Here is a 21,352-nt window from a genome sequence, read left to right as displayed (position 1 = left end):
AATGCACCATAATACGTTCATGGTGGAGTCTTTTTACTTGGAGCGCAGTTCAACATAGGGCCTACCCCGATCAACAGAACTTCACCGGTAGGAATGAAAGATCCTTCCTTTAATAAATAAGATAAAACGAACCCGTCTTTGTTCTGCAGAGGACGTCGCGGAAGCCTTCTTCCCAAATCTGCTACTTTTTGTCGGACCGTTCTTAATGTCGTACAAACAAAAACTTCGCTCGCTCATCGGTATATATAGGCTACTTACATAATGGCCTAGCATCTTTTCGTTAGGAACCACAAAGATCCCATGGATATACACATATCGACCGCTGATTAACCTTAAGTTAGCAACGATTTAGGGATGTGCTATCATTGTTCGTGGGACCTTGATGACAGTAAGCGGTGGACAACGCCCGTGTGGGCCGTTCGAGGGAACTTGAGGACATTAAGCGATGGACAACGCCCGTGTGGCTGTGCGCGGGACCTTGATGACAGTAAGCGGTGGACAACGCCCGTGTGGCTGTGCGCGCAGTCTAATCTTGGCCAAACAACTTGTGTTCCACCAATATGGTGCACGTGCATAGACGTACCTGTACGTCACACTTGGGAAAGTTCAGCCTTCCACCAATATGGTGAGCGTGCATAGACGTAGCTCTACGTAATACTTGGGAAAGTTCAGCCTTCCACCAATATGGTGAGCGTGCATAGACGTACCTGTACGTCACACTTGGTAACGTTCAGTCTTCCACCAATATGGTATGCGTGCATAGACGTACCTGTACGTCACACTTGGGAACGTTCCGTCTTCCACCAATATGGTGTAGATGCATAGACGTACCCGTGCGTCACACTTGGGAACGTTCAGCCTTCCACCAATATGGTGTGCGTGCATAGACGTACCCGTACGTCACACTTGGGAACGTTCAGTCTTCCACCAATATGGTATACGTGCATAGACGTACCCGTACGTCACACTTGGGAACGTTCAGTCTTCCACCAATATGGTGTGCGTGCATAGACGTACCCGTACGTCACACTTGGGAACGTTCAGTCTTCCACCAATATGGTATACGTGCATAGACGTAGCTCTACGTAATACTTGGGAAAGTTCAGCATTCCGCCAATATGGTGAGCGTGCATAGACGTACCTGTACGTCACAATTGGGAACGTTCAGTCTTCAATCAATATGTTGTAGATGCATAGATGTACCCGTACGTCACACTTGGGAACGTTCAGCCTTCCACCAATATGGTATACGTGCATAGGCGTAGCTCTACATAATACTTGGGAAAGTTCAGCATTCCGCCAATATGGTGAGCGTGCATAGACGTACCTGTACGTCACACTTGGGAAAGTTCAGCCTTCCACCAATATGGTATACGTGCATAGACGTAGCTCTACGTAATACTTGGGAAAGTTCAGCATTCCACCAATATGGTATGCGTGCATAGACGTACCTGTACGTCACACTTGGGAACGTTCAGTCTTCCACCAATATGGTGTAGATGCATAGACGTACCCGTACGTCACACTTGGGAACGTTCAGCCTTCCACCAATATGGTATACGTGCATAGACGTAGCACTACGTAATACTTGGGAAAGTTCAGCATTCCGCCAATATGGTGAGCGTGCATAGACGTACCTGTACGTCACACTTGGGAAAGTCCTGCCTTCCACCAATATGGTATACGTGCATAGACGTAGCTCTACGTAATACTTGGGAAAGTTCAGCATTCCGCCAATACGGTGAGCGTGCATAGACGTACCTGTACGTCACACTTGGGAAAGTCCTGCCTTCCACCAATATGGTATGCGTGCATAGACGTACCTGTACGTCACACTTGGGAACGTTCAGTCTTCCATCAGTATGTTGTAGATGTATAGACGTTCCTGTACGTCACACTTGGCAACGTTCTGTCTTCCATCAATATGTTGTAGATGCATAGATGTACCCGTACGTCACACTTAAGAACGTTAGGTCTTCCAACAATATGTAACTAAGCAAAGGTCGGCGGGGAGTTTCTGGGTGGAATGCAATGGATAAATCACCGACCATTGACAATTTTCTTACAGCTGACGTGCCGATATGCACACCATAATGGTGCAATCTATCTCCTATGAACTCTGGGGGAACGCAGAAGTCCGTGACTTGGGCTGAATCCGCGTACCCAGAGCTCGTGTTTCCTACGATTACTTTAGCCAAGCCTCTTTTCCACTCGGTTGCCACCTTTGTCCTTGTTTTTGTCCTCATCATTAAGACGTATCTATTTCCCACATCAGAGGCAGTCCCAACCATTCCTATGAGGTATCGTGCTATATGTACATTATAACGATCTAAGAGCAGTTATGCGTCCAATATATCAGGTATGATTATTAGGAAAGTATTTTTGCTGTAACAGTGAGAAAGCCCAACCACATCGAACGTGATAGGGCTTATTGATTACATATAGATTTGAGACAGAGCATACATGGTTTTAATGTCTGAAATTTCGCAAAGAATTTCTAAAATACTTTCCAGATTCGGTACATGCAATGTTTTGCTTCAAACAGTCGTTGGCAAACAATTTTCAGTTCATCAAAAGTATGATACTGTACATAATATTGTGGTATAAAAGTAAGACTTTTATGATGTGGAGAAATGAAAAAATAAAAAAACAATTGATCCTTCTCAGCTTTCTACATTTTTGTATTCCGACTGCAATATCCAACATCTTGTTCTTATCAAGGAATTTCCTTGTAAGAGCAAGACACTCGAAAGGACGCTTTAAGGAAAGGAGAACATATGACTTATCCACTTAGAATTAAATACCTCTTTGCGGTTTACGTGTGGTATACGAATGTCGGACTTGACGCTTAACTTCAACATATTCACTTGAAACAGGTTGTATGTAGCGTAAACATATTAATCATTTCAAACATACTGAAATAGAACGTTAACTTATTCTTGTTTATGACTCAAATATATATGAGATATATTTATCTATATATTTTACTTAAACCCGTTGACACACGACTAAAAAATATGAGTGTGTTTATCTACATATTCCCCTAAAGCACGCCGCCATATTCACGTTACAGCAATGGTCTACATATTCCCCTAAAGGACGCCGCCATATTCACGTTACGGCAAAGGTCCACATATTCCCCTAATGGACGCCGACATATTCACGTTACGTCAAAGGTCCACATATTTCCCTAAAGGACGCTGCCATATTTACCTTGCGACAAAAGGTCTACATATTCCTTTAAAGGACGCTGCCATATTCACGTTACGACAAAGGTCTACATATTCTTCTAAAAGACGCTGTCATATTCACTTTACGGCAAAAGTCTACATATTCCCCTCTAGGACGCTGGAATATTCACTTTACGGCAAACGTATGTATATTACATATAATACATATTCCCCCAAAGGACGCTGCCATATTCACTTTACGGCAAAGGTTTACATGTTCCCCTAAAGGACACTGTCATAGTGGCGTTACGGCAAAGGGTTACATATTCTTCTAAAGGTCGCTGACATATTCTTCTAAAGGTCGCTGACATATTCCCCTAAAGGACGCTGACACATTCACGTTACGGCAAAGGGTTACATATTCCCCTCAAGGATGCTGTCATATACCCCTAAAGGTCGTTGATATGTTCCCCTATAGGACGCTGACATATTCACGTTACGGCAAAGGGTTACATATTCCCCTCAAGGACGCTGGCATATTCCCATAAAGGTCGTTGATATAATCCCCTATAGGACGCTGACATATTCACGTTACGGCAAAGGGTTACATATTCCCCTCAAGGATACTGTCATATGCCCCTAAAAGACGCTAGCTCATTCACATTACGGCGAAAGGTTACATATTTCCCTAAAGGGAGCTGACATACTCCTTAAATGGAATGGTTACATATTCCCCTATAGGACGCTGACATATTCACGTTACGGCAAAGGGTTACATATTCCCCTCAAGGACGCTGGCATATTCCCATAAAGGTCGTTGATATAATCCCCTATAGGACGCTGACATATTCACGTTACGGCAAAGGGTTACATATTCCCCTCAAGGATACTGTCATATGCCCCTAAAAGACGCTAGCTCATTCACATTACGGCGAAAGGTTACATATTTCCCTAAAGGGAGCTGACATACTCCTTAAATGGAATGGTTACATATTCCCCTAAAGGTCGCTGACATATTCATGTGATGGCAAAGAGTCACATATTTCCCTAAGGGAAAGGTTTACATACGGCGAAGATTGCATATTCACCGGAAGGACGCTGGCATATTCCCTAAACGTAATGGTTACGTATTCCCCCTAAAGGACGCTGGCATATTCATATTACGGCAAAGGGTTACATATTTCCTTACAGGTCGCTGACTTGTTCCCCTAAATGTCGCTGACATATTCCCGTAAAGGTCGCTGACATATTAACTTTGCGGCAAAGGTCTGCATATTCCTCTAAAGGACGCTGTCATATTCACGTTGATCATATTCAAGGGTTTACATATTCTACTCAAGCCTGTTATGATATGAGAAAGATTGGTGCAGACATAATTCTTCTTAACCCGTTGATATATTACCCAGAAAGACTGAAATATACTTCTCCTAAACTCGTTGGTGTATAGAACTCAGAAGGACCTCTTAACCTTTTGGTATAGTACACTGTAATACTCCTCCTAAACTCGTGGGTGTAGGGTCAAGAAAGACGTTGAAATACTCCTCTCAAACCCCTTAGTACAGGGACCAGAAGATGCCGAAACATTCTTCTTAAATCCTTTAGTAATGGACCCAGAAACACGCTGAAATACACCTCTCAAATCGCTTAGTATACAGGACCAAGAAAGACACTGAAATATTCTTCCAAACCTCTTGTTCTGTTTTATTATTCATTAAGTCCTGACCTTCCAAACTTCGTTTCAAGCCTCCAGCCATCGTCTCTTGTTTCCAGCTTAAACAGGAGAAGCCACATTTACAAATTATTTACCGTCACGTGTAATTGCTTATCTCTCCGTGTTATCATCGTCGTTATGCATATGACTTTCCGTTATCAAATAAATTGTATACTTACCATGTTGAATAATTTACTCAAGTTCAACCAACCATCATCGTAGCACTTACGCACCTTAACTTCTCCCTGTATATCCTCTATATAACCTGAAGAGCAGACATCAGTCCTCTGTCTATAGCTTAACTGATTTGGTTGGACGTTCGGACACGGATTTTGGGACGAACAAAGGTTATGGCATAAAGGGCATTTACAATTTCCGTGTCAGGAAGAACGTCTTGATCATTTTGTCCTTTCAGACACGGAAAACAACAAGCGTCTAGTGGGAAGCCTGTACACTGAATTCCTTATTAGATAGAGTAGATGAGCAGCTGCGACGAGGTTATAAATCGACAACGATGGCTGGTAGTTCACACTTGTCACTGAAATACTTGGCTCTGTTAGTCATCAGTTTGAAGTAAGTACGTTTACCCGAAAGAGTACAAGTAATGCTGGTTTCACAGACTCAATGTAAACATTTTCGAGTCTTCATTCTAGGTATGTTAAGTTCTTTAAAATAAACTTCTTAGATTTAATTTTCTCTATACGCCTGAAAGAAAAATTTGAAAAAAATATTAATGACCCTATTTGCAAATAAGTTTTTATATGTCTTTCATCTGATTTTGGTATCATTTTGTTTTTTTCTTCTCTTATAATCTGCCTTACGTTTCTCTCTGCTTCGTACAATTATTCCGAAAATTTGAGCAACTCTAAAGCAAACAAGCCTTTAATTCTGTTGTAAAAAGGCTCATTAAGCGACCAGTCTGGTTTTTGTTTTCTTCAGGATTTTGCCATCCCCGGCATGGTGCTTGGGGAACGGTACAAACATGACTCTTGAGGAACTGATGGAGCATCTGTTCCACCCAGACCGTTATAACAAGAAGATCAGGCCAGGAGCTAACGACGGTGAGTTAACAGTCTATATGTGAAAGGTGAAGCTTGTTTTCCCAGTCCATGTTTTATTTTAAATGTATGGATTACTTAGCTGAGCCATCCCAGCTGAAGAATTAATGTCATAATAGTATTACCCTCAAGGTATCTTTTTTCACAGAGAAAGTTTTTTTTGCTTCCAAAAGACAGTTTTGTTCTAGGTAATTTTTTATGAAGTGAGATCAATCCCACGGCTATCTCTTTGCTACATCCTGCCGTGACAGCCACTGACACACTTCTAACAGTGCTTCTTTGTCAGCTGAGTTTGTATCTGTTTTATCGCTGTAATGATCTTAAAACCGAACAACTAGGACCTTCTTGTAGCACTAAAATATTTTCGTCTGAGTGAAATATTACATATTACCTATTACTAGTACTCATGATTTTGTTGGTTATGAGTGTTGGCGCTGTGGGAACGCATATATCACGAGAAATGGAGTGTTAGGGCTGTGGGAACGCATATATCACGAGAGATGGAGTGTTAGGGCTGTGGGACCGCATATATCACGAGAAATGGAGTGTTAGGGCTGTGGGAACGCATATATCGCGAGAGATGGAGTGTTAGGGCTGTGGGACCGCATATATCACGAGAAATGGAGTGTTAGGGCTGTGGGAACGCATATATCGCGAGAGATGGAGTGTTAGGGCTGTGGGAACGCATATATCACGAGAAATGGAGTGTTAGGGCTGTGGGAACGCATATATCACGAGAAATGGAGTGTTAGGACTGTGGGAACACATATATCACGAGACATGGAGTGTTCTCAGTAAGATTTGTACCATCGTTCAACGTGAGAGAGGTGTACATTATAACGGTAGCGGTATATGCCATTTCAGGGAAGTCCTCAGAAGTGGCTATCGGTATGTACGTCCACAGTCTGAGTGCTGTCAGTGAGCTGAATATGGTAAGCCGGACAAGCTGTATAGTCTCTATGTATGCCACAATCTCTGTTCTGCTATTTTGAATCACTCCAATCCTTCAACGTCCTTTTACGTTTACGCGGTGCAGATATTCGTATATCTGTAATTCAACACTATGCATATTTAGGCGTAGTTCAGTGTCTGCACGGTGCATGTCAGCACATATTATGAACACACAGTTTATAAATGCGCACATTCTGATGTTTGCCCAGTGTAAGTATATACACATTTCAGTGTTCACTGGCAAAGGAAGCGAGGGTGGTGGTTGGGCTGTGGTGGGGGTGAGTTATAGGGGTGCACACCCGTACTTTAAAAGTGAGGGCGCGGGAGAGGTGAAGATGGGGTGTGTGTGTTTGCATGACGTATGTTCTACCCCCCTCTCCCTATTCAAACCGAACGGTGTATAAAAAAGTTCAACAGAACGAATATTCAATGCTTCCCTAGCCATTTTGAAATTTATCAGAATCGACAACTAAATCGTTAGCATCGGTAAATATGTTCAAACAGATTAAGGCACTGGGATTTTATTGATTATGTAACTCAGCATACAAATCGGAGTGAAAAACATGCATTTTTTTTTCTTAACAGAGGCCTCGAAACAATGCGTGAAACGATTAAGGTCGCTTATGTCAAAAGTATCCGCCAGAAAAACTCAATGCAGTATTTGCCCTATTTCATGGCATATTTTCATCAAGTCATGCCTGCATGCTTTCTTGCACAATTAGAGTTAGAATGTCGAGCTTATTTGGTAACTGTATCATAATGCTTAATAAGTATCCTTTTCCAACTTTGCGAATAGTTCACAAATTTTTAAAAGGCTAGTCTGTGTTATATAAACCTTTCTTTCTTTATATATATATATATATATATATATATATATATATATATATATATATATATATATATATATATATATATATATATATATATGTGTGTGTGTGTGTGTGTGTGTGTGTGTGTGTGTATGTAGATCCCCGTCTCCTTCCCCATCAGAAAGCTGACAGTTTGAGTGCATATTTTCGAACTGACAAAGTACATACAGTGGGAAAAGTAAATTCGCCCCTAAATGTGCAGGACTTAATTACATCTCTGAGGGTGGATAATCTTTATTTTCCCTCGTAAAACACGCTCAAACGTGAATACGGCTATGTGTAGGAACCAAGAGCTTCGGGACCCTGGTGGCCTCTGGACTCTCGCCTCATTGGCTGAGACAGAGGCACACCCAATTTTCATTTTACTGTTTGTTAAGTCGATTTGCATATTCATATGATCACAAAGTTATTTCCCTATGATTACATAGTAACGGTACTTACAGTTTTGTGCCTAAGTTATCATGGTGTATATTAATTTGCTTTTATGTATCTGGTTTATTCCCAAGTCTACTGGGTGTATACATTAAATTTTATGTCTATTTTGATTATACCTACTTTCGCATTGTCTTCTTCTGCACATATTTCTATCTTTTGTTACGAGCGCTCGGGCCCGGGCGCTCGAGCGCCTGCCCTTGTAGCATGTATCTTAGCTGTAATATAAGATTTTGGTGTGACGAAGACTCTCAGCAAATGAACAATCAACAGATTTCACCTGCTACACGGCTAGATTATGCCATAAACATTTGTCAACTACCCGGTAATAAAGACGTTGTTTCAGACTGTGCGAAACATGAAATAAACTTGTTTTTATACATGTTGGCTATTTTGTGGACATACTCTGCTTTCTAATAATGGTACAAAATGTAACAGTCCAGTTGAGCGAGCATGTGCATGATCGGCATTTTCGGTGACATCCCCTGCTTTGGCGTAGTAACGTGGGAACGCATTTCAGCTGTTGCTCATTCATATCCACAGTCGGAACGCCACATTTCAAGTAACTAGGCAAAGACTGATGACGTCGCATGTACAGCGCTCACACTGCGCGTGTGCAACGTCGTTTTCTTCCCGTTTGTTATACTTCGTTTTATTATGCAAGTCACTGTAAAACTAGTAAATCTTAAATACATAAGTTACTTTTCTGCGACATTTTATTTACATCTGTCCTATGTTAACACCCTCAGGGTGTGTGTTCATATTTTATTATTTTGTTTTCACCCGAACTTAGGGAGAACTTGAACATTAACAATTGGTGGTATAGACTCGTTCAACACCTTCGTACTTTGTACGGTACTGGGCGCACTTTCACGAAGCCCTCTTAACGTTAAGAGCACGTAACAACAATGGCAACCAGCACTTTAGACATTACGTCCCCATGGTAGTTACGTGTTCTTAACGTTAAGAGGGGTTCATGCAAGTGGGCCCAGTACTGCTACAACTGACACATGGCAAGGGCAGGCGCCTGTACTATTGGCTGTTTCTCAAAGCTGTCGTAACGTACTTCAGCTTGATCACCTGTACGTCGCATACATGTATACCGGTACCAGTGCACTGAACCGACCAGCCAGTAGGGGCTTTAGTTCATTGGGCAAATTTAAATGATAAACTTTTAATTGTAAATAGTTTTTGATTTACATTTAAACAAGTAAAGAATGAATGTGTACTAGTGTGTCTTTTAGATTCCACTTCTAGACTTCCTTATATTTGATTCATTTTTGACAAATTCATCAACATTGTGTAAACTTATCGTATTTTTTGACAAATGTCAAGCCAACGAAATTTCCCCAAGGGGACACTCAAATGAAAATGCCACATTCACCCATGGTTGGGTACTTTATCTTTAAAATGCGAAACATTCCAGGAAGACAAAAGTGAAAAAATAAAATAGGCAAGTTGTACATGTATTGCAGTATACCTTGAATCCATTTGTAGAATCAAAATCGAAGATATTCGCATTTTATTCTAAATCCGTAACCCAATCAGAAATATATGAACACTGCAGTAATTGTTCCACACTGCTGTAATTGTTTTGAAAAGTCCTTTCTGTCCTTGATGATTAAACTGTACACTTACTTGATCATGGTAGTATTCATGGTGACCTTTTTGTGATCAGACAGAATCTTCCCTCTGTATGAAATCAGTGAAATAGATTGTATATTTACGGAGTTGGCGACGTTCTACTTTCAGGAATATACCATTGACATGTACTTCCGCCAGTTCTGGAACGACCCTCGCCTGGCGTTCAATCACTCGTATGAGTACATCACCTTGGATTCGTTCTTTAGGTTCAGCATATGGCTACCAGACCCCTACTTCATGAACAGCAAGGATGAACACTTTCACACAGTTACAGTGCCTAATATTATGATCAGGATTGATGGCAATGGCGACGTCTTCTACAGCCAAAGGTAACAGTCACAACACCATGATGTGAGACTAACTTGAACTGACTTCCTTGAAGTAAGTAGTTCAATCCCAGAATATGTCTCAAACAGAGTTCCGAGTTCAATCCCCGTTGGGCCTCAAAGAGGAGAATGCCTGGTGTCATCCCGGGTAGTGTCTAAACAAAAAGGTGCCGGTTTTAACCCCAAGTAAAAGAGAATACAGGATTTAATCCGTGTTAGGGCTCAAACAAGAGTGCCAGGTTTAATCCTGTGTTATGTCTCGAATAAGAGAGTGCTGGGTTTAATTCAGGTTTACGACTCAAACAAGAGAGTGCGGAGTTTAATCTGCGTTAGGTCTTAAACAACAGAGTACCGGGTTTAATCCCCGTTAGGTCTCAATTAAGAGAGAGCCGGGTTAACCAGAGATAGGTTTCAAACAAGAATGGCGGGCTTAATCCAGGTTTATGTCTCCAAGAAGAGAGTGCCGGGTTTAATCCAAGTTTATGTCTCAAACAGGAGATACCGGGTCTAATTCCGGGTTATGCCTCAAACAAGAGAGAGCCGGGTTTTATCCAGGTTTATGTCTGAAACAAGAGAGTGCCGGGTTTAATCCCCGTTAGGCCTCAAACAGGAGAATACCTGGTGTAACCCCTGGTATGCCTAAACAATGAAGGTGCCGATTGTAACCCCAGATAATGTATCAAACAAGAGAATATCTGGTTTAATACGCGTTAAGCGTCAAACAGGAGGCATGCCGGGTTTTATCCAGGGTAATGTCTTAAACAAGAGAGTATCGGGTTTAATCCAAGTTTATGTCTCAAACACGACAGGCCCGGGTTTAATCCGCGTTAGGTCTCAAACAAGACTGCAAAGTTGAATCATGTTTTATATCTCGAACAAGAAAGTGCCGGGTTTAATTCTGTGTTATGTCTGAAACAAGAGGGCACTTCGTTTAATCCAGGTTTACATCTCAAACGAGAGAGTGCCGGGTTAAATTTGCGTTAGGCCTTAAACAAAAGAGTGCCAGGTTTACTCCAGGTTTATGTCTCAAACAAGACAACACCGGCTTTAATCCGCGTTAGGTCTCAGAGAAGAGCGTGCCGGATTTAATTCCGGGTTACACCTTAAACAAGAGAGAGTTGGGTTTTATCCAGGTTTATGTCTGAAACAAGAGAGAGCCGAGTTTTGTCCAGGTTTATGTCCCAAAGTAGAGAGTGCCGGGTTAAATCCAGGTTTATGTCCCAAACTAGAGAGTGCCGGGTTTAATGTAGATTTATGTCTAGAACAAGAGAGTGCCGGGTTAAATCTAGGTTTTTGTCTAAAACAAGATAGTTCCGGGTGTAATGTAGGATTATGTCTAAAACAATGGAGTGCCGGGGTTAAACTGTCATTAATGATCATCATAGATCTTCTTGTTTTCAGCCTCAGCCTGACATTATCATGTAACATGGACCTTTTGTTTTTAGGTTCAGTGTGACATTATCCTGTGATATAGACCTCTTGGCTGCAGGCTCAATGTGACATTATCCTGTAACATAGACGTCTTGGTTGCAGGCTCAGTGTGACATTATCCTGTGATATAGACCTCTTGGCTGCAGGCTCAATGTGACATTATCCTGTAACATAGACGTCTTGGTTGCAGGCTCAGTGTGACATTATCCTGTGATATAGACCTCTTGGCTGCAGGCTCAATGTGACATTATCCTGTAACATAGACGTCTTGGCTGCAGGCTCAATGTGACAATATCCTGTAACATAGACGTCTTGGTTGCAGGCTCAGTGTGACATTATCCTGAAACATGCACCTCTTCTTTTCAGGCTCAGTCTGATATTATCCTGTAACATGGACCTCAGGAAGTTTCCAATGGACGCACAGATCTGCGACATCCGGATAATGAGTTGTGAGCAACCCTTCCATCAGACATTTTACCGTTTCTCAAACCTTGCATTGTTGTCTTATGGTCAAGACCCCTCACCTGGTTCACATGTAAGGTCAAGTACACATCACCGTCATTGCCTCCAAGGTAGCTTTCTTATTGACTGTTGGCACATCCTCGTTATCGCAAACAGGTCAGCTATCCTCAAGGCGTTCGGGGAATCCCTCACTGACATGGCCGCACAGTGCGCAGCTATAGTATCAGCGTTTAACCCACCCATGACATAACACCTGTCCTTAAAACTAACATAAATCTGTCGTACATTAACAAACTGAGAAACGAAGAATTTAATTTCTGTCAGCTCAAAACGTTCGGATTGATTGGAGGTGTGTTTCGATAATATTGCGCTGCATTTGCCGACGGGATATGTAAAATCTTTCATTTTCGAAATTACTCACTGGCTGAAGAAGAAAAAACTGCTTACATTTTATGGGGTCGTCATGGTTGTGTTGCCCATCATGGTCATGTAGTCCGTCACATGTGTCAAACCTAAAAGGGATTTCCTCACTGCGAAAACGAGTCGCACGCTCCTAGTAGAGGTGGTATCGTAGCACGGTAATGCTTGTGACATAAGAATTTTATAGCGATTTTGTAGCTCTTTGTAGCAGCTCAAACTTAAATTCAGCGCCTGTGTCTACAGAATATCTCAGCCAATGAAACAGCGGCAAGTTGAGCAATTGAGGTAGTCAGCACTGGGCTCTATGTTGTTAGAACACGGGAGGTAGCAAGGGCCCAGGTACCGGACTATGTTATATTCGTTTATATGACTGTGCTGTGTAATGCTCATGTCTATGTCCACGGTCAGCACTGTAATGTTCATGCCCGTGTCCACGGTCAGCACTGTAATGTTTGGTCTGTGTTCACTGTCAGCTGTGTAATATTCATGTCTGTGTCCAGGGTCAGCACTGTAATGTTCAGGCCTGTGTTCACGGTCAGCACTGTAGGCCCTAATGTTCATGTCTCTGTTCATGGTGAACACTGCAATGTTCAGGCCTGAATCCAGGGTCAGCACTGTAATGTTTGGTCTGTGTTCATGGTGAGCACTGCAATGTTCAGGCTTGAATCCAGGGTCAGCACTGTAATGTTCGGTCTGTGTTCATGGTGAGCACTGCAATGTTCAGGCCTGAATCCAGGGTCAGCACTGTAATGTTCATGTCTGTGATCAGGGTCAGCACTGTAATGTTCGGTCTGTTTTCACGGTCAGCACTGTAATGTTCGGTCTGTGTTCATGGTGAGCACTGCAATGTTCAGGCCTGAATCCATGGTCAGCACTGTAATGTTCGGTCTTTTATCAGGGTCAGCACTGTAATGTTCGGTCTGTTTTCATGGTCATCCCTGTAATGTTCGGTCTTTGTCCACGGTCAGCACTGTAATGTTCATATCTGTGATCAGGGTCAGCACTTTACTGGCCGTGCATGGTCAGCACTGTAATGTTCTCATGTGCTCATTTCACTGTAGATGCTATAAATAATAAAGACTAAATGTAAGTTTAGTCAAACACAGACATGTTTTATTCAGCTGAGTGCATCCCACCGAGTAGCTTTAAGTAGATTTGTATGTAAGCCATTTATTAAACAAAATCTTCAGCCTTTCATGTACAAACTGTACCTTACACATTGATTTTAGGCCAGAGAGGGTATATTGCATTCGGTGAACTGAATATGCTAACACGTCATATAGAAAACAGAGAATGTTTGCAGCAATAATACCGTAAGCCATGGACAGCTTGTCTGTCCGACAACACGGCCCAATCTAAATATTCATCACCAAAGCATATTAGTATTTCTCCAGAGCTAAAGAAGATTCGCTCAGGCAGTCTTACCAATATGTTAATGTGATGAGGCCAGCTCTTCTTTCTATTAATTATTTAAAATGGTACACATATACTTATTATGGCTTTTGTCAATAACGGAAAAAGCTCCACGAAAGAACAATTTTGGAGTAATATATAGAGATTCTGTGATTCCACTGATCCTTTTAAATTATGTATTGCATCATCACATTAAAAGATTCTGCTAGCTGTTTGACAACGCCTAATACCTATGACAGAAATATGGAAATTCAGAATTTGAATCTAAACATAACTTTGTCTTTCCGGGAAATTGCTTCGAAGATTTGTGCATAAAATGTTGAATGTACTGGTACTATGTTCATCCAATTAAAGAAAGCCATGTCAACAGTACGCGTTGCCACACGAGAAAAATCCGTTATCCTTTAATCATGTAATTGACTGTTCTTTTGTCTGACAGATGCCTTCAACACCAAGGACATAGTATTGACGTGGCAGGGTGTGACTATAAGTGATGAGGTAGAGCTGCCGGAGTATGACGTTTCCGAAGATATAGACATGGGCGACTGTACACAGACTTACATATCCGGTGCGTATGTGGTCGTCTCTCCCACCATATATATGATTAGAAAGAAAAATATTTGACAACCACGGCTCCAATCCTGACTATACTATTCCAGAGGTAGTTGGGGGGAGGAAGCCACTCACCCCCACTCCACTTTTCAGGTTCCGGCAATTATATACTTGTAAACTGTTTGTAAACTTGTACTTTTAAACACGGTAAAGTGCAATTCCCCACGTGCATATTACTATGAATATAGGGCCTACATGTTTTTTTCCGTCCTTGGGCCTACATTACATTATATATATATATATATATATATATATATATATATATATATATATATATATATATATATATATATATATATATATATATATATATATATGTTTATGAGTCAGCTCTCTTAAATGGGACTCGTCAGTCGATTGAAATGGAGCCACCTGACAAACTTAGACGAGTTTAACGGTGGATAGATTCCTTTTTTACGACATCTGCAAATCGAGCTTCGTCGTCTAGCAACACAAGCCCTTTCACAAGCGAACAAAGTTAGGCAGTGAAGCTACACCGTCAACAGCAAATCAAGACGTAAACAATAACAAAATAAACAACAACTACTACTATAGCGTAAAACATTTATAAGTAAATATTATGAACTGCTGATAACTTTGTCATATGCCTGGGTATAATTTAAGGAAAAATATTTTAAGGGATCTAAATTGTATTTTTGAAAATTGGTCTACTCACAGCGATAACCTAGGGATAAAACGTCAAAAGTGTGTGTTGAATAATTTAATATACAAAATCCCAACTTTCCTTAACAGGCCTACTAGTTTCTAAAGTGTTATCACATGTGAAGTTTAGGCCTAAATATTTGACAAAATTAGCGTATAATAACAATTAACAATGGATAAAAGCGTAGGCCTATACATAGGGCGTGAAATGTCTCCTATATCCCGATTGGCCTTTTTAAACGATTTTTTACTATTATTATTGTTTTGAATCAAATACAAACGGCAGTTAAAGAATGAAAAGCACCCACATGCATCGTCTACAGATACAATCTCAACATATAGGGCCTATGGGCCTATGTTCCACAAAGTTATTCTCATAATATGCCTATATTTATTGACGAGAAAGGGATGACTGAGAACCGAAAGCAAGCCAGCGCGAATAGACCGGCAAGTTTACCACCAAAGCCCAGTAAAACATGGGTGTTTCTTTCCACTGATTATCCTCCATACGAGTTAAATGCTTGTATTAGTCAGTCTACACTAACCTTTCTCCGACATGCATAAAGTTAATGTTGAATTCTGGATAAATTGTTACAGTGTTCTTTGTTGACCCGTGGTTCTCCAGGCAAAAGTGTCAACAGCTGAGCTAAACGTCTATTTCAATTTTTTCAGGCTGGCTTAAATATTCAATAACACCTCAGTTGGCATATCTGTTACGGCAAATCTAAGGCGATATATCTCCTTCAGAGCTTCCGGGGCCTTGGCGGTTCTAGACCCTCGCCTTTCTTGCTGGGTCATTACGCTGCGCTAGCGCGCTAACTACCTGAGCCACGGAGGCCCCGATATACCAACTGGAGCTGGAATAGAACGGCTCATTACATGATATACCAACTGAGGCCACGTTGTATGATAGCTACTGTGACTGGTTTATAGCGTCAGTCCGTGATACCAATTGTGACTTGAGCAGATCAGCTCACTACGTGATACCCAATGCGCAATGCAGTAGACGCCTTATTGTATTACATTTACTGGCATAAATGGGCACGGAGTTGAACGCCACAATGTATAACAAGGGCGAACTGTCAATACAGCTGAAGAGGGGAATTAACCCCTGTAAGCTGTATTAAAGTTTTGACCTGGTGAATTACCTCCCCTCTCAATACACCCAGCTTAATGTACAATAATTCTCTCTAAATCGGACACCTCTAAACAGACCACAGAGCAAACAGTTGCATTTCGGTAGACATCTGCAAACTATTTAGAAGAAATTGCATAAATGTCAATTATTTGTTAAGTGATGCTTCTGAACACATCGTTCACAGCAGGCGGAAAACAGATACACCTGTAGTAACTATCCTGTACGCGTTGTACGTTAGCTTTATTTACTTGATGGGACTTTACTGAAATGTGATGTACTATTATACATCTTCTATTTATTATATTCTTTTATTTATTTGATTTGATTTATTTTAACGTCGCCCTCGACTCAAAAGCCCGTATTATATGGTTTGTGCTTAGCTTAGCAAAAGCTCTACAAATTGGCATATATTGTCAGATTATCGTATCTCAGAATACCACTTAAATAATAATAGACGGTCTTATGGGGCTCTCAGACTAACACCGGGCCCTCCGTGGTCGAGTGGTAGGCGTGTCACCGAAACACAATAACTCAGGAGCCTCTCACCAATGCGGGAACTGTTAGTTCTTGTCCACTCTCTTCCTGTCCGGTCATACATGGGAGAGTTTTCCAGTATCCTGCATAGGATTTCCCCCTGGGTCTACTCGGTTTCCTCCCACCATTATACTGGCCGCAGTCGTATAAATGAAATGTTCTTGAGTGTGGCGTAAAACGCCAGTCAGTCAGACTGACCTCAGGAGTTCTGGTGCTTTGGAGTTTCCATTCATGTAATGGAGACTTTTACGTAGAAGTTAAAAAGTTCAACTTGTAACATGTAACTTCAAACTAGAATGGGCAAACTAATTCAGATTTGATTTATTTATTTATTTATTTATTTGATTGGTGTTTTACGCCGTACTCAAGAATATTATACGACGGCGGCCAGCATTATGGTGGGAGGAAACCAGGCAGAGCCCGGGGAAACCCACGACCATCCGCATGTTGCTGTCAGACCTTCCCACTTACGGCCGGAGAGGAAGCCAGCATGAGCTGGACTTGAACTCACAGCGAAATTCAGATTTGAATTTAGAAATTTACATCTCTAATATGATGTATAACAAGACAAACCAGCAACGAATGTTAGAATGGTATCTGTTTCCTTGTGGACAAGCCTTTACTGTCAGCAGGTGTTACTTGAAACCAAGCTGACAAGTTGGAATATAGATGTATACAGATGGCTCTTCACTCGACATCACGCCGGGCATTGGAAATGCAGTGTCCGATGTGTTAACGAACACAATATGTTAGATTCATAGCGAAATAAAAACGTCATGATCAATATTAAATTGTGTATGATGCACTTTTGGCTCAGTATGAAACTATAGGCCACTTCATGCCATTTCTTCACAGTTAAGAGATTTACCCCAAAGCCTTATCTCACGGCAATGACTAGATTTCACGTAACCGTTATCCACATACAGTATCTGCTGCAAACATGGGTTGTGATCGTATTGTGACTTACGTGTGTGAGTGTCACGGTATCACAGAGAATATAACCCCCTTCCACCTTCTATAAGTAATCCTTGTTTTACACAGGAACCTACAGTTGTTTGGTAGGAAACTTCACGCTGACCAGGCGTTTGTCTTACTACGTGGTCCAGACCTACATCCCTAGTATTCTCATCGTCGTCTTATCCTGGGTCAATTTCTGGCTTGACGCCTCAGCTACTCCTGCGCGTGTCTGTTTGGGTCTTCTCTGCGTGCTCACCATGACAACCCAGAATTCGGGGATACTCTCCACTCTCCCACGGGTCTCCTATGTGAAGTCGATTGATGTCTGGTCGTCTGCTTGCCTCGTTTTTGTGTTCGGAGCTTTGCTAGAGTTTGCAGTTGTGAATGTCCAGTGCCGTAAAATGGAACTTTTAGAGAAGAAAAAGTCTAAACTGGTAAGATAATTTAACGACATCTTTGAGCATGTGCAAATACTGACTGTCAGAAATCCACGTGTTTCAGAACGATATGATATAACATTAAAAAATAAATAATATTCTCTTATTTACCATTTTGCTCTTATAATATATAGATTAACCTACAAAAATTTCAGTATGGCAAATAACCCCCCCCCCCCGCCCAAAAAAAAACAAAACAAAAAACATATAATTGAAACTGTAATCAAGCAGTAAATTTTACTGTTTCACATATGTTGTTTTAACAGAACTTGGTGACAAATGGCGCGCAGTCTGATGATCCGGAGAAAGACCAAAAGTTTTGTTTCAAGCCTGTGGTGGTGACTGCCGAGAGAGTGGACTTTCTATCCAGGATTATCTTCCCTTCTTCCTTTGCTATCTTCAACCTGGTCTATTGGCAAAAGTATCTAATTGAGAATGTTGGTTGAACATTAAGCCATTTTACACGTAATCGACTTGGTCACTGTTTATCGAAACATTTTACACGTCATCGGCTTGGTCATTGTCTGTCCAAACATTTTACACGTCATCGGCTTGGTCACTGTCTGTCCAAACATTTTACACGTCATCGGCTTGGTCACTGTCTATCCAAACATTTTACACGTCATCTGCTTGGTCACTGTCTATCCAAACATTTTACACGTTATCGGCTTGGTCACTGTCTATTCAAACACTTTACACGTCATCGGCTTGGTCACTGTCTGTCCAAACATTTCACACGTCATCGGCTTGGTCACTGTCTGTCCAAACATTTTACACGTCATCTGCTTGGTCATTGTCTGTCCAAACATTTAAGTGACCAAGCCGATGACGTGTGAAGCCGCTAACTGTCCAAACATTTTACACAGTTTTACACGTCATCGGCTTGGTCACTGTCTATTCAAACATTTTACACGTCATCGGCTTGGCCACTGTCTATTCAACATGCTGTCAAATAGCAAACGTCTAGTGTTTCTTGAACATGCGTTATGAGTTAGGCACACATTTAAACTGTAAGCACACTAAGCTATATGCAAGGTACTCCTTCGTGTACCTGTGCAAATGTTTTGCCGTTAATGTGTATCTGTTGTGTGTATCTTGTGTTCGTTTTGTACACAGTTGCTTTCAGATTGACATCTTTGTTTAGTTAGTTCTTACTATATACATTAACATAATAATACTATTTCTCCATTTGTATCCGTGTATTCCTTTTGGTTAAAGTGGCGTATTGTTTTGGTTGAGCGTTTTACATTAGGTTTCTGTTGTATATGAACTATCTGCAAGCTGATTAACTCGTCTCCACACAGTTAGAAGTGTATCTAATTTATGTACACAATTAGAAGTGTATCTATTTTATGTAGCAAATAATCGTTGAAATATTGTGTATTTGTTAATAGTCATAGGAATTAGTAAATTATTGGAAAAAGATTAAACGATTATTCTCTTCATTCTCTCTTAGAAATACAAGAAATAAAATTTGTAGCAATAAATATAACATTTTATCCATTGTTTTGAATCGTAAACAAACAAATTATGGTAAAATACAGAATATACATTGTTTTCACGACAATGAAGTGGGGCTATGAAGACAATGGAATTGACATCTCTGTTTTAATTCGATTTTCCTTAATGAACATGATCACATTTTGTATTATTCTAAAGGATTAAAATAGGCAATCTCAGTTGTTAAAAGTGTTTTATTTCGCCCACACACTATTTGATGCTATTAGATATAACTCGTGGCATCAGCAGGTACATGTGGTTGCTTGTATGGTCTTACATTTTGGTTTGTTTTTTTTCCAGTGACATAGTTTTGGTATTTTACAATGCATGATTATATAATAAAGCAATATAAAAATGTGCAACATAGTCCGCAGACATGTATTTTGTACATGATAGAACACTTACATGTGTACTTACAAATAAATTTGTTTTATGTCCCTGCAATTTCATAGGTAATAAATTACAATACACTATCACATACTCTTCTGCAAAGCAATGGCGCACAACGATCGCGCCCGAGTGAAGCAGCCTCTCTGCAGTCACCTCTGTGTGTGCTCTCTGACGTCGGCTTGATTGTACAGTAAATAAGCGGAGGTTGACTAGCGGCGCTATCGATGCACAAATTCAGCAATTTTAAGTCCTAAATGAGCAAGTACACTGTTTCTTCGGTATAATAAAACACATAGTGCATGGTGTGGGATGGGATATCACGAATTGTCAGCTCTGACAAATGTTAAATTAATGCTTCCTTACATAGTCTTTACCTGATAAATCCTTTTAGGCTTCCAAGCTGAAAGCTAGAAGCCTATTGTTCTTGCCGCCGTGGAATATCAAAATCATTTTTTTGATTAGTTTCTTGTTGTTTTTCTAGAAGATTGCAATCACAGTTGAAATCTGGCATCAAAACTCTTGGGGATGTTCTCTTTGTTTTGAAGTTTGTTCTTCTAGGTCATTTAGTTTATGACCTAGAAAAGACCTATATTAAAATCCGCTAAAAACTTTAGAAGCTCGCCACTGGTCGAATATATCATGTCATACAAACTTTTGAATTTTGTTGTATTCTGGGGGTATTTTCGGGCCGTCGATTCCAAATCTGCTTTTCCTTTTTGTCTGTTTTTTTTAACTTTTGGAGATATGATCAGAGATTATCTTTTGAAGTTACATAATTTCAATGGCCCGTAAATCGGGAACTGTAAGAGGTAGAAATTTTCACCAGATTGTAACTCAAGGTATGCACTTTTCGTGACATTTGAACATTTTTATCTACCATTAATAGTTTTCCCGAAGTGTTTAAATGACATCACCCTATTTCAGATATAAAATAATTTATTTAACGTATGTATAGAAGATCACCAGACAAATGTAGGCCTGTGCTCTTGAACTGCCCTGTAAACTGCCCAAGATTTCCCAAAGGGGGCTGTGTGTCTTAATATAGTAGCATGGCTCTGTTGCTGAACGACTATTATTGACATTATCATGTCGCAGGGAGTTCTAGTGCAATGTATTATAGCTAAATACTTTGGTGGTTAAAATGCAAACTGTACTTACAGTTTTATGTATGAATGGTATACATATGTAACACAACGTCATGGTTTAAGTCCCTTTAAGGATTATCTTGGATGTA

General features: G+C 40.7%; 2 protein-coding genes across 2 annotated transcripts; both read left to right on the top strand.

Moving 5' to 3' along the window:
- Nucleotides 1–5,863: 5,863 nt before the first annotated feature.
- LOC135467572 (gamma-aminobutyric acid receptor subunit delta-like) lies at nucleotides 5,864–11,661 on the top strand. Its single transcript, XM_064745345.1, has 4 exons — nucleotides 5,864–5,942; nucleotides 6,804–6,871; nucleotides 9,944–10,164; nucleotides 11,607–11,661. The coding sequence occupies exons 1-4, from the start codon at nucleotides 5,864–5,866 to the stop codon at nucleotides 11,659–11,661; spliced, it is 423 nt and encodes a 140-aa protein (XP_064601415.1).
- Nucleotides 11,662–11,971: 310 nt separating this feature from the next.
- On the top strand, nucleotides 11,972–18,674 carry LOC135467571 (glycine receptor subunit alpha-2-like). Its single transcript, XM_064745344.1, has 4 exons — nucleotides 11,972–12,041; nucleotides 14,327–14,455; nucleotides 17,876–18,225; nucleotides 18,495–18,674. The coding sequence occupies exons 1-4, from the start codon at nucleotides 11,984–11,986 to the stop codon at nucleotides 18,672–18,674; spliced, it is 717 nt and encodes a 238-aa protein (XP_064601414.1). The 5' UTR covers nucleotides 11,972–11,983.
- Nucleotides 18,675–21,352: the final 2,678 nt, after the last annotated feature.

Source organism: Liolophura sinensis, chromosome 6 (genome assembly GCF_032854445.1).
Source record: "Liolophura sinensis isolate JHLJ2023 chromosome 6, CUHK_Ljap_v2, whole genome shotgun sequence".
Classification (NCBI taxonomy): domain Eukaryota; kingdom Metazoa; phylum Mollusca; class Polyplacophora; order Chitonida; family Chitonidae; genus Liolophura; species Liolophura sinensis.
The sequence above is the reverse complement of the archived record's forward strand: the minus strand, read 5'-3'. Positions and strand labels throughout refer to the sequence as shown.